The following is a 12,436-nucleotide window of genomic DNA, read 5'->3' as shown; positions in this document are numbered from 1 at the left end:
ACTTAAATGTTGCCCTTATCATCAAAAACTATTTTCATAAATGAAACATAAACTTATTCATTGCAACTCAAGGGAGAAAGTGCTTGACCACAATAAGATAACATAGTCATTTATTTAACATGCTCTAATTGATTTCTATTTTTAAGATAAGTTATTGGGATCAGCATCTCTCTTACAAATACAACTGTTGGTGGTGCTGGTTCCATAGCATAGTGTCCATCTACATATCACACATGCCTGTCCTGGACCTAATAGGACTTCAAGGGTAGACATGGGAACAATGGCAGCCCACCCATTTAGGGGACTTTTAGTCCAGATCAATATCCTAATTTCATTGTAGCAAGTCTTACAAGGAAAATAATGTAATTACAAATAGAATTGAATTTGATTGTCCACATTTTTAGTGTCACTAGAAAATTATTAAATCTGCACAATTTCCATATATATCTAATATACCATCCAAATATTTTACACCAACAGTATAGACAACATAGATCGAATTTATATCTCAACGTAGATTAGGAGCTGATGAAGAAAGAGTGACATTGATGTTCTTCACATCATAGAAAATACAAATTCCTTATTGAAGTTTGCATTAAAAGTAGATTACTGGATGTAACTCACATCAGTTGACACATTAATATAAACCATTATGTGCTTTTGATTCTAGCAAATGTCATCGCTGGGGATATTAGCGTATGACTGATGTGAGAAGGAGCAGCGGCAGATTTTGGCTGAGACAATACACCATTCCCTTCACTGGAGCCAGATGGAGATGACTGAAGCAGGTGCGGTGCAGTTTGATGAGACTGGTGACAGCTCTGTTTATATTGGATTCACTGCCAGCCAGCATCTGCTAAGTAACTGCTGTCTGATAGATCCATATAAACACTCTTGCTTTATGCATGGTAAATCATTTGTGCCACCATTATTTTGCAAATAAATAGACCACCTATAACTATTTCAGATTGATCATTGCAACCAATATCAGTGCTGATGTATGTACTGATCATTGCAACCAATATTAAGGATGCTTGTAAACAGTAGCCATTACCAAATAATAAAGTAAATGTAGGGCACAACTTTCCTTTAGCTTTTTTTTTTCTTTGCTTTAAAATTAGGGAAATCTTCTCCTAGGGCCAGTGTTCTCAGGCTTATGTATATGTTGACAGAAGAGTTTCTGCAGTTTTATGGGAATGCAAAAGGAGCTAGAATAGATGAAATGCAGTTCACAAGGAGGTCCAGTTCAATATTACTGAACTCTAAATGATGGCAGAAGTGTCCTAAACTCATGTCAAATACAAGCTGGGTGTACACATTTATCTCCCTGGCGGTATTCCCGAGTGTGGCTCGGGGTGAATTTTCCATACCAAAAGCAATAACCCCGAGCCATACTCGGGCTGGAATTGGCAGGAAATTTTAAAGTCCTACCTGGTTCCCACGTTCCAGCGGTGCCCGGCATCTTCTTTCCCTGGCGATGCTGGCAGGGCATCTGCGTAACCTGGCATGTGAACGTTAGGGGCGGGAGGCCAGGGGAAGCAGATGCCGTCCGGGCATTTGCTCGTAAGTTTGTGGTTGGAGGGCGGGACCGTTGGGCTGGTAGGCGGGACATTTGAAATACTATTTCACACTAAATATTTCATACTAAATACTAAAAAATTACTAGTATTTTTAAATGTACCGCTTTTACATTTAAAAATACTTAGTACTGCCAGGGAGGTTAATACCAGTCGTTAGAACAGACCTGAAAAAACTACAGCCCACAAGCCACGGCCCACAGGTCTTTTCAATCCGGGCCATCAAAAAATGGTACAAAACTATCCACTAGCAAAAAAGGGTGACCAACAATACAGTTCCTACTGAATGTAAGTTTTCTTTTACTTTTAGGTAATGGCTTTTACACATAATTTATATCAGTGCATGCAAACACTTTCCATCCACTGGATACTGCCCCAACCATCTGATAGTTGTCCCCACAAAGTGTACTCTTTAGAAGACTTTCTCTAAAAGTTGAAAATTTAACTTTACTTTTTGTCCTGATAACAATGGTACAGCAAATGTAAAGGGTTAATAACACAAGCAGCAATAAAAGCCTGACAGGTAGATAACCCTTTTATGCTCTAGCATGAAAAAATGCAAGGTGTCCAAAATGGTTTGGTTAGATCTATTTTGAAAAATTATATTTAAACACACCATCAGAATAGGAAGGAAACAGTAAACATTTCACAGGATGGAAGGCCAGACATGGCACTCGTAGTTCAAAGATTGTAACTTTAAAAATAGAAATTAGAAATAGATACTGACCTTAGAGAAACAGAAAGAATACGTTCAATGTCGATCTTTCTTTTAATAACCTCCTTCACCATTCCCTTCTCTGGACCCTGTTTCATTTTTTCTCGCCCAATAAGGTACACAGATTTTGGGGTTAGTATAAGGTCCCTTTTTATGCCCTGGAAAACAAATGAAATGAAACTTTTATACATAAACTACATCAACGTGCCAGCCCATACTGTGAGTCAACAGCTCATTGGCAACAGATACTTAAACCATTCTGTACCAGAGAAGAGGTATCCAATTTATTAGCAACAATCTAGGACATCATGGAGATATCAGCATTATTTCCTGGCCACATAAATGGCAATTAATACCAATGTCAAACACTTGATTACAAACAAACCAAACTAAAAAAGGGAATATGCCAAGAAATTAATGTAATCGCAGGCTAATATTGACAAAGCAGAACTATAATTAAATTAGAAAAAATTGTAAGCAGGTAAGTTCATTATAACCAGCAAAATACTGTTTTTTATCAGATAGATATATACATATTTATAGGACAATTTAAAAAAGGTGGTGAACATTATGTCAATCAAAAAGTAGGTTACTTGGTAAAAATACCATTTTTAGTTGGTAAAAATTAGTGGCTAATCTGAAGACTTGCAGTCTATTCTCAGAAGTTTAACTTACCTTTGACCTGCGGTCATACTTGGTAACTGTGTCTGCAAAGTCTACTTTTTCCCTCTTTCCCAAAAACTGTCGAAGCTCTGGATGTTCTTCCATACCAATATAATCGCCAATGAAATTTCGATTAATACTATTGCGTCTTCGTTCTTTTTTGTTTAGGAAAAGATCAGAAGCTGGAAAAGTTTACAAACTTAATAAATTAGACACAGCTTTGTTACAATAAAAAAAATAATAAAACACTTTAAGGTGCAATAAATTGAGATAATCCTTCTGTAGTTACTTTGGCAGCACTAGTTGCTTGGTACTTTTGCACTGTGTGCTAGGATTGGTCAGAAACATTGGGAATGACTGACTAAACTAGTTTACACTTTTCAGTTAGCTAAGAGAATTATATATTATCATTATTTATTTATTTTTGTAATTTCTTGCATATGATTGGGTATTCTTTGCACGTGAAATTTCACTGCGTTCATAAAATAAAGCAAGAGCTGGGAAGTCCCCTGAAATGAGCAAAGAACATAAAAAAAAAAAAAATGACTGGGGTTCTAACTATCTTAACTAGATAAAAAAACATTAGATGAATCCACATCATTTTCAAAATCCAGACTGAAAATTTGGGGTGAACCCCATAAATTAGGATGAGAAACTCCAGGATTTTGGCATACCAGTAAATTATATATCTATTTTGCCAGGCTATGCATTAGACAGATTGATCAGTCGATTTCATACCTTGCTCTCGCATTTCCACATACTTCTTTCGGGCTACATATTTCCTCCAGGCTTTCTGTATTGTTCGAGCATAGCCATCATACTTCCTTTCACGCATCTCCTCCAATAGAAATAGCTACATATAACAAAAATAGATATTGTTAAGTTAACACCAATAATGTAAATTTGTCAATAACAGACTGATATATTGAAATATAGTCAGTGTGCATACACACTGTTTATAATAAATCATTGACATCTATTTTCAACATAGCACATAGTAAGAATATAATCTTAAAGTAGCACCATGAGGACTACATTGCTTTGTTATTGTACAATATGAAAAAAATACTTTTCTTCATTAACTGTAAATTGCATATATAACACAGAGAGCTTAGCACTGGCCGTCACAATCAAAACTATGTTGGTTTTGTACAGATGGAGTAGACACGCAACATTGTCCTGATTTTATTAATTTGTAATGTAGCAACAATACTTGAGTGATTTAGAAAAAATATGAAGAATTAAGAATATTGTGATCGTGACTTCTTGATTTTCATTATGAACCTCCTGATACAGATGATTTTTGCAAGTCTTTTTACGTAGCATCAAACCCTTCTCTTTTAATACATTTCATATATTAAAGAATCCTTCCTTTTTTTTTGTTTACTACACTTGTATTTTATCTGCCAGTTATGTTTCCTAAACTGCCTCCCTGTCACAGTGCTCCACTGAACTTCTTGTCTATGTGAAGAACGTCCTCCTTACAAATAGCTAAAAGGAATTTCATGCTAATCAAAAGTCATGGGCCACAAAACTGATCTGGGTGACATGTGATGTTGATCTCATAGACCAGGGAAACCCCCCCCCCACCAGCAACGCCTCTGGTGGTACTTTAGGGTTCCATGAAACCCTGGTTGAAAATGACTGGTCAAATGCATCTTAAGCAGAGTAAATGGTACTTTAAATAAAAAGACGGACAATATAACAATCAAAGAAAGGGTGGGTACTTGATTATACATTTCATCACTTCTGTTATAAGAACACTTTCATCCACACTTTTGAAATCCCATCTCCAGCCAAAAGAGTATTTTGGGTACTTCTAAAGAGTCAGGAAGACAGCGATTTCAAAATGTAAGGTTTGTGTCTTCATAGGGAAGATTTGACTTCACACCCTGTTATGGTGATAGGGAGGACAAGAAGTGGTGGGATATCACTCCAAAGGAGAAAAGATTAGATCTCATCAGGATTTAATGGCGTCTGCTTTCATTTTGTCCCAGTGACACACTTGAACCTAATCAATTGTTCTCATTGCACACTAACAGGAGATAAAGAGATATCCCCAAAAATCCCCAAGAGAAGTAAACACACTGCCCCCATTCTGTTCAAGTTTTGGCTAAATTTAGGCTTGATCCTATACTATGTTGTCAATTTATACACGTAGTGCAGTAATAAAACTGCAGAAATGTGTGTCTATTATGTGTGTCTTTCAGTTGTAAAAACGGCAAAGATGTCCTTAGTTCTGCTAAAGAATGAAATTCTTTTTTTTTTCTGGCCATTCATTTACTGTTCAGACATACAATAAAGTGGTACGGTGTTAATCACCAAGTTAAGTGTACCTTAATCTACATCTAACTTCAGCTCTTTATATTTTTCTTTATAAAATTTATTTTTCTTTTTAAGGAGTCTAGAACTAAAAGTCTTTTGCATTCACAGGGCAAGATTCCAGCAGATCACGTTATCTAACCAGACCACCAAAAGTTTAGTATTTTAGAGCACATGAAAAAATCACTTTCCAAGCTAAACACAATGGTGGTTGAATCTGGCTCTGAAAATACCACTCCATCCGCCTATTACATGTACAAATAATGGTGCTCTGTGCTGCACAGGAAATTTCTAGGCCACAAACATTGTGATCGGTAGGGTGTTCTGCAGAGCTTGTGCTAATGACTTCAAAGCATTAACAGTTTGCTCTCCAAATGGGAATAAGAACTGTGAAAGATTCCCAGTATAAAAAAATGCAACGTTTCTAAACTAGGAATATTAAGACTGAATTATATATTTTCACGCAACTGATTTTTAAACTATGGAAAATAATCGGTTTCCAGGTTTTTTGGAACATATGACAAAAAAAATACCAGTTCCATTATGAGCAAAATCATTCCTTCTTCAAAAAAAAAACAAAAGAGTGGAGTGGATTTGACAGAACTTTCTCGGGGAAACCTCAACGATAGACTACTATACACTTAAAATTTATGGTATACATGGTATTTATGGTATACAGACAGTATACAGAGTTTGGAACGGCTGAGTAGTTCACATGTGGATGGCGCTCCCATTACTTTAATATAATAAAGTTGAGGGGGGGGGGGGGGGGGGGGGGGGGGGGGGGGGGGGGGGGGGGGCAGTTTAGGTGGTTGTCAGGCATTTAACATTGCTTTGTTACCCTTTTTTTTTTACCAATGAATCCTACCAGTAACAGACTTCCTATCTTGGGGTGACAACATTCACTCACAGTTCTGCATATATGAAGAAACAGTGTTGTCACGCTAGGTTTTAAATTCAAATAAAATAGCTATGGAGAGCTAAAAACATTGTTTGAAACATTTCGGATCAATACACAGGAAGTTACAACACGTTTTTTTTCATCTGTACCTAAATGTACCTGGATAGGGGAAAAAAAGCCAAAACAGCTAATAAACCTAAGGTTTGTTGGGGTTAGTCAATTCTAAAGCTGTTCAAACAGTCCCCATCTTAAAACAAATTTTTTTTTACATTTCAATGTAATCAGTTTTCAAGTTTTCTTTATTATAAAGTGATATAGGTGACATCAAGATTCACATCCAATCACAGTGTAAGCAGACTGAATAACTCCTTATGTGTCACGTCCGGACTGCACGCCATGTGTTTGAATTATTTTTAGCACTTTTTATTTATTTAGGTGTGGTTAACCCATCATAAAGAGCAGGATTGCCTCATAGCAGCAACAGGTGGGTGCCCTACATATGACTGCAGATCCTGCAAAATTTCAGCAGAGTCTGAAAACAAAAAAATAATGGACATTTCTCTTTTGTGGTGTATTAGGTTAAACATTAATCTAGATTATAGAATCTTGCAAGAGAATCAAAGTATAGTATTACTAGAAACAGGCGTACTGTGAACAAAAGTAGTAAAGGGAAGCAGAAGAAACTAAAGAGATAACTGAAGCAAGGAGGAAGAGACGCCCGATATTAATAGGAGACAAACGTCAATAAGGTTCAAACGGTCATGTTTACATGCCAGGCTTGAAAATAAACCATAAAAGCTAGTTAGTTTCTATGGGTACTAGTTATACCTTACACACACCTTTCATCCATCAGGCTGACAACAAAAAAAGGTTCATAAAGGGATGAGGAGGAAGAAACAGTACTGTTTTGGGGCTTTTCATTATTCTATACCAGACAAGATAAGATTTTCTTATTTTCCTATGAAGGAAATGGGACTTTTTTTGGTGAACATAAATATCACCACAATATACTTTTTATAAAAACTTTACATTTCTGTATTTTATTCTTGATACAAAACACATTGTATAAAAACATATAAACACTTTAAAAAAAACATTTTTTTTTTTAGAGTACAATATCTTTTACAAATAGTTTATCTTTTTATGCCATTAAACTGTCCTTGACAAATTTCCCCACAAGGGCTTCCTCTGAAGGACATGTTTTAGTAGTAATTAAAGTTTCTTTAACTCTTAACATGTGTGACTATTTTATCACATTAGTGAAGTATATGTAATCCATAGCGTGAATACTTATTGAAGTAGAATGAATGTTGATTTCCCCCGTTTATTAAGGTGTCACATCTGCATTCAATGTTATCACTTTTAGGTTGTTTGTTCTATGGTGGAAGGATTCGATGGAAGGAAATCCGTATGTAAATCCCTATGTTTAGGAGCTGCAGCTGCCTTTTTATTGTTGTTCATTGTACATATGGGCAGAAAATATACATTTCTTTATTACATATGCATTTTCTTTTTTATTTTTCACTCTACAAGTTTTGCAAATACAAAACAATTAAGAATTTTAAACGAGCTGCCTAATGAATGTACCTAATGCTCCAAAATGCATGTTCTGCAGTGCATGGGCTCTTTATTTTTTAAAAACGTCTACTTTTAAAAGCCAGAAATAATCACTTTAACTTGTGGCCATATGATGCACTAGATTCCAAGTATTTTTTTTTTTTATTTCTCCATTACAGAGACATTCTTTTTAAGGTGTTCACCTCCAGGGTGGTGTGTGACGATTCCCATTGGCTATCCAGCGCCAAGGAAAGGTGACAGACCAGGGGACACAAACTTCAGCGCTGGATCTAGCAGTCAATGGAAGCAAAGTATGTGATCAGCCAAGTAAAAATAATGCTTCAGAAAGCCATTTTATCAGCACAGAGGCAATGAGCTTTATAAATAGGTAACAGTAACTAGTTTTTATTGGCTTTTAGCATGCTGTGATCCTTCTTTGTAGTGAACATTAAAAGTGAAAGTGTACTTGTGTATCCAACTCCTTTGTGGATTCTAAACAAATTTCACTTAAGTAGTTTACTTTAGGATTTCTTTTTTGCATGGTGCTTTGTTTATCAGTTGTGATCCCCATTAGGTATCCAGGATACTCACTGACTCAGGAGCTTTAATGAACACTTTTGTTTTCCCAAGCTGGAATTGGTCAGGCTCCATATTGACAGAATGCAGTAAGTGGAGGACGCCCTTCTTCTCATCTCCACGCCACGCAGGCCAGGTTTCTTTGGTCAGAATTGCGTATCTGTAAAGACAATAAATATTTATTAAAAATGTTTCATCAAAAGGAACAACTCGCTATCACTTCAAGATTTTCCATCAAATCACCGTTCAGTATATAAAGGCAAAATATTAGTTAACACTTACCTATCAGAACAGTCTTAGGTCATGCTCATAGTCATCACAGCACTGGCTTTTATTGGGCAAGGTATGGATAACACTTGGTCACACTAAAATTACCATTCAATTTTAAAAGATCATAGAAGTATCTTACTTATGTTATTGATGAATGCAGTGCAAACATAACCCTGAAATAGGTTATAATTATTATTATTATTACAGTCTAGGCCATGATCAATTAGCACATAAGTACTTCTTAAGCTTTTAGAAGAAACACAAATATCCTTGCAAACATAAAAACATTTGCAAGCATAAAAATGCTTGCAAACATATGTGTAACTTCAAAACACTTGGGAATAATTTAGTCCAGTACTGCAAAAACCAGCAATGAAGTGCAAAGTACAGAAATCATACAAGTGATCACATACATATTCCATCATTATTGCTTACTATTGTATTACAGGCCTGGATTGCCTTGCACTTATGTCTGCAATTGGCTTCCTAAACATATAACGGGCCATAAATGATTTAATAACCTCTTAATATTCAACAATGCTTTTATTGTATTTTTAGAATACATTAATTGGAAGCCTCCTATCATTCTGGTTTAACTTTCTTATCTAATGTCCTTAGTGAACACAGTGACTAAAAAGTAGATTAGGAACAAATGCCATGCTACAAATGTCATGCTACAGTAAACAAAAAAGTCTGATAGCAAAGGGGTAACATGGCACCTACTGAACTAGCTCAAGCATGAATATATCAGCGTCATATGTTATATTATGTAACTGAGTCATAACAACATTTGGTTCTGATGACATTTTCCAATTCAATGCTTACTCATTTTTCATAGTTTGAGTAATGTTACAAAACAGCCAGCCAAACCTAATGCAATTCACCAAATTACAAATAATTTTCCAATAAAAATAGGATTTACACTGCTGTAATCTGCTCCACTGGAATGAAGCAGGAGAAGGAACATTTCTCTCTGTAATGTATTTTTTTGTCACCTGTCACAATTTTATAAACTGGAGAAACACTTTGCTGTGTAATAGCGGGGCAAACCAGGTTGTGAAAAGAAAATATAAAGAAGCATTAACTATATCAAACTTTAGACCTGGCTGAGCATAAAAACACACATACATTTTTTTTTTAAATTCTCCTAAAGAAGGAAGGTAAACATTAAATATCAATACATACACAGACATATTACTTGTTATGGTCTGATCTTTGAAGAGACAATAAGTTCAAAGCTTACATTTTTTTGATGTGTACATTAATCATTTTTGTTGGAATCAGACTAAGAGCCCCTGTTTATTTCATAACAGAAGCCTATAGCAAATCCTAAACGTGCAGCCTGCTGTGTCAGCTGGAAGTCATAATTTTATATATCAGACACACACACTGAATTAACAGCCATAAAAAGGCATTTTTTTATCTCTGCTTAACTTGTAAACTTTCCTTATTGAACATGGCTAAAATTTCTTCCATACAAAGGTGTTAAAACTTCAAAGTTCATTTTTTTAATGCCCAATCGATAAGTTAACTGAAACCTGTACCAAGATAAAAATGGAGCTGCTGCTGCAGGTCTTATGTACATCCGTGATGTCAGGGAAAAAGATAGAATTGCTTATCTGCTCCAATTCAGATACTTAGAAAATATTAAAGCCATTAATCACCCAGACAACCAGTTAGTTAGCTATTCAGTCCTATATTTACTTTTCAGCCATGTTTTAACCACCCAGCTTTACTGAGCTGGCAGCTGGCACCTGGCTAGCAGTACGGTCACTGGCACCACAGCACTGGTTAGAATACAGAAATCATACTTAGATCAGCGCTAGCAGATTTGACAGCGGGCAGAAGCAAGCAGTACTAAATCGCTCATTGCCGCCTCCATTTATTCTCTTTTGGACTGTTGTGGGTAGATGCTACATGTTGCATCACCCCCAAGGTAGCAGTTCCATTACACGAAGAAGCAGTAACCGCACTGCAACCTCACCACCGATCTAAATATATTCTATACCACCCCCTTGTATCCTGGTCCCTTCCAACATCTAGCACCTCTTGTGTGTACCATTGTTTCTAACCCTACTGTTGGGTGGGGAGCTTCTACAGAAATTTACTATCTAAATAGAAATCTCATCTTTATTTTTAATAGCCTATAGAGTATATTAAATTTACATTTTAACATCTGGCAGCACAGTTGGACCAGTGGATACCACTCTGGCCGTTCCAGTGCTAGACCCAAGGTTTGAATATTTGCCGGGACAGTATCTGCAAGGAGTTTGTATGTTCTCCCCGTGTTTGCGTGGGTTTGCTCTGGGCACTCCAGTTTCCTCCCACATCCCAAAAACATGCAGTCAGGTAAATTGGCTTCCCCCAAAAAATTGGCCAGAGACATGATTATGGTATGGACATTAGATTGTGAGCCCCTTTGAGGGACAGTTAAGCTGCGTACATTTTTCTCGCCCGTTAATCGGCATCGGCCAGATATCGGGCGAGAATCTGGCGTGTGTACAGCCCAGGTTGTTCATCGTCCGTGCATCCGTCTTGGCGGATCCACGGACGATGAGCGATCCTAATGCAAGGGAACGGGGAGAGCACGCAGCAGGGTGCCACTCCATCGCTCTCCCCCTCCCCTCTCCATAGAGCAGAACGGTGCTGTATGTACAGCACTCGTTCATGCATCTTGCGGTTCTTATCGTTGGAAAGGATCGTGAAAGATCCTTTCCAATGACAAGAATTGCATGTGTGTATGGGGCTTTAGCGATAGTAGTAGGGACTTTGTAAAGAGCTGCGTAAAATAATTGTGCTATAAAAAAATACTGTTTATAATAATAACAATAATAATATGGACATTTCAGTTTCACTATATAGAAACTGGGAGGTAATTAGGTATATGTAATATCTGACATCATATTGTGCTTAGTATCTGGGTGGCCATTGTTTGGCAGTGTTGTGCAATATGAAAAACTTTAACAATCTGTAAATTAGGTTCCTTTGAGTGCAGAATGTACATTCATCAACCCCACCCCCATTACAACTAGCAGATGACACACTCATTTTTTTTCTATACAAAGATACACCAAATTAGATTGTAATCCCCAAAATATATTTAGGAATGCAAATTGGCCAGAATTACAAGCAAATTAACCAATGATCCCTATTGAGAAGCAATATTGTGATCCCCAGTTTTCCATTACTTTTATTCCAGGACAATGTACCATTATACACATATGAAAGGTCTACATAAAGAAACACAATGGTCATTCACTGTGATCTTTGCATGCAAATAAAACATTCTGCACAGAAATGATTATCTAAACCTCCGAATACACAGCACTGCCAGGAAGCTGTCAGAAGAATTAACAGCAAATAGAGAAACACACATTTCCAGTCTTGCCAGTTTTTCTACACAACCTATTCATTTTACTAAAGCTCTGAAGACTTAAATGAGGTCACTGACATACAGGGTTTCACCACACTAATCCTGATTTACTACTGTGTGTTGGTAGAAAGTTCTAATCTCCTCTAAGTGTTTATGCTGTGTTCTCGTGAGACTTTATTTTTGCCAACAGCAACCAATTTCAGTATTTAATTAATTTGCTCCATTTTTACTGGACATTTAAGCAGGGTATACATTTTAACATTGAGAGTGTGACTGTGGACTTTGTAAAGCATTGCGTAATATGCCGGCGCTATATAAATACAAGTTAATAATAATAATCATGTAGCTTCGAGCACGGCCTCCATACATAAACATATTTCTAAAGCTAAATCTTTGGTACATCATAACACACTAGCAGCTGATTTCTTCCCATCAACTTGTAGCTGCTCAGAAATAGATAACCAGTTTAATTTCAGAGGTCA

The 12,436-nt window shown here is 36.5% G+C and overlaps 1 protein-coding gene across 1 annotated transcript in view; it reads right to left on the bottom strand.

The window, feature by feature from the left end:
* The window catches only part of MYO1E (myosin IE), a 46,703-nt gene that overhangs the window by 15,812 nt on the left and 18,455 nt on the right, over positions 1–12,436 (bottom strand). Inside the window, exons 9-12 of the mRNA XM_072399089.1 lie at positions 8,327–8,471; positions 3,694–3,808; positions 2,968–3,137; positions 2,305–2,450 (exon numbers count right to left, since the gene is read on the bottom strand). Of these exons, the coding sequence (XP_072255190.1) occupies positions 2,305–2,450; positions 2,968–3,137; positions 3,694–3,808; positions 8,327–8,471 (576 nt within the window). The remainder of the gene's footprint in view (positions 1–2,304; positions 2,451–2,967; positions 3,138–3,693; positions 3,809–8,326; positions 8,472–12,436) is intronic.

The sequence above is a fragment of the Pyxicephalus adspersus genome, chromosome 2 (assembly GCF_032062135.1).
Source record: "Pyxicephalus adspersus chromosome 2, UCB_Pads_2.0, whole genome shotgun sequence".
Classification (NCBI taxonomy): domain Eukaryota; kingdom Metazoa; phylum Chordata; class Amphibia; order Anura; family Pyxicephalidae; genus Pyxicephalus; species Pyxicephalus adspersus.
The sequence above is the reverse complement of the archived record's forward strand: the minus strand, read 5'-3'. Positions and strand labels throughout refer to the sequence as shown.